The sequence below is a fragment of the Heterocephalus glaber genome, unplaced genomic scaffold (assembly GCF_053883595.1).
Source record: "Heterocephalus glaber isolate CG9 unplaced genomic scaffold, H.glaber_assembly_v1.0 deba00001481, whole genome shotgun sequence".
NCBI classification, from domain to species: domain Eukaryota; kingdom Metazoa; phylum Chordata; class Mammalia; order Rodentia; family Bathyergidae; genus Heterocephalus; species Heterocephalus glaber.
Genome location: NW_028258317.1, coordinates 31,817,134 through 31,818,716, shown reverse-complemented (window position 1 = coordinate 31,818,716; position 1,583 = coordinate 31,817,134). Strand labels below are relative to the sequence as shown.

General features: G+C 73.1%; 1 protein-coding gene across 4 annotated transcripts in view; it reads right to left on the bottom strand.

Moving 5' to 3' along the window:
- Positions 1-1,560, bottom strand: part of Mllt3 (MLLT3 super elongation complex subunit) — a 334,605-nt gene extending 333,045 nt beyond the window's left edge. Inside the window, exons 1-2 of one of the 4 annotated variants that reach the window (XM_087183848.1) lie at positions 1,074-1,560; positions 8-188 (exon numbers count right to left, since the gene is read on the bottom strand). In XM_087183848.1, the coding sequence (XP_087039974.1) occupies positions 8-188; positions 1,074-1,085 (193 nt within the window). In that variant the 5' untranslated portion in view covers positions 1,086-1,560. Of the gene's footprint in view, positions 1-7; positions 189-866; positions 993-1,073 lie in introns of those variants that run through there. The other 3 variants (XM_087183851.1, XM_087183849.1, XM_087183852.1) reach the window with 3 other exon arrangements.
- Positions 1,561-1,583: the final 23 nt, after the last annotated feature.

Below are 1,583 nucleotides of genomic sequence, written 5' to 3'. Positions count from 1 at the left end.
ACCCTACCTCTTTTTGGCCTAGGAAAGCTCTCGTGCAAGTGGAAGACGACTTTCTCCACGAAGTGCTGAATGTTGCTGTGCTCCGGGCCGCGCACGAACACCATCCAGTCGTGGGTGAAGCCCTCCACGGTGGGTTTCTTCCGCACCTGGGCGCGGTGCCCCAGCTCCAGCTTCACCTGCACGGCGCACTGCGGGCGGGGGAGACAGCCGTGAACAGCACGAAGGCGACGGCTCGGCACCGAGCCCTGCGCCTGACATTTCCTTTCAGCCAAAACGCTCATAAAAGGAGGCGGCAGAGCCCCCGCACCCACGCCTGCCGCGCACACCCACGGCCGCGAGCGGTCTTAACGGATGCGGCCCCTGGAGGGAGGGAGCCGGGCCGCCAACGCGTCGGTGTCGAGCGGGAAGACAATCGGGGCCGACGCGGGCGGCCTCGGGCGTGAAGGGCTGGGCCGGGGGTTGGCCTCCCCAAAGTGCCGCGGTGCGGGGTACACGCCGGGAGGTCTTTGTGTACCCGTGTGTGTGCGTGCGTGTGCAGCTCCTCGCCGGACGGAATACAAACTGCGGGCCGCCCCCGCCGAAGCGCACACACTCCCGCGGTTTCACCGGGGGCCGTGCACAGCAAGAGCTCGACGTCGCCGCACACACGCACTCACGCCCGCAGAAGGCTCGCCGGGGCGTCCGCGACTCCAGCGCCGGGCACACCCCCGCGAGAGCAGCGCGCGGTCGGGGCCGGCGGGATACAGCCCCGCAGCGCTCTCAGGCCCTCTCCTCGCCCGAAGGCCGGCGCGGGGCGCGGGACTAGGAACGCCGGCTGGGAAGTTGCGCGCAGCCCCGCTGTCACCGCGCGGACGAGGGGCACGCACCATCGTGGGCCGCACCGCGGAGCCGCTCGGACGCTGGACCACGGCCGGGTGTATCCGCCTCCTCCGCCGCACCGAGGGAGCGCGCGAGTGCGAATGCGAGTGCGCTCTGAGCCGGCGAAGGGCGAGGAGGGCGGCGCGGCGCGGGTGGGGCGAGCGCGCGAGTACGAGTGCGCGCGCCGGCGGGGAGCGCGGCCGCGCGGTACTCACCGAGCTAGCCATGCCGGGCCAGGTCCGCGGGCGCCGAGGTCCCGCCCGCCCCCGCGCTCAGCTGGAATTCATGGAGCGGCCGCGGCGCTCGAGCGCGCGCCCCGGAACGCAGGGCGAACGGCGGACATGCTCTGCCGATCCCGCGCTCGCCCGCTCGCCCACTACACTCAGCCCCAAGGCAGAAGCGGCGGCCGAGGCAGCGGCTCCAGGGCCGGAGGATGGTTCCCGAGCATGCGCCGTGGCCGACTCCAGGCTCCAGCCTCCCGGGGCGGAGGGAGCGCGCGGGGCGGGGCGCTGAGGGCCGGGCCAGCGGGCCGGGAAGCTTGGGGAGCCAATCAGCGGGTGTCCCCGAGCGCCGCCCCGCCCCGCTTGAAGTAACAGGTTGGGGGCGGGGAGAGGGGAAGGACGGGGGGGAACGCCGGGGCGTGGGGGGGGGCAGGGAGCCCCGCCGCCTCACAATAAAAACCGGATTAAACCGCTGGAATGCGCGCGCCCGGAGCCGCGCAGCCG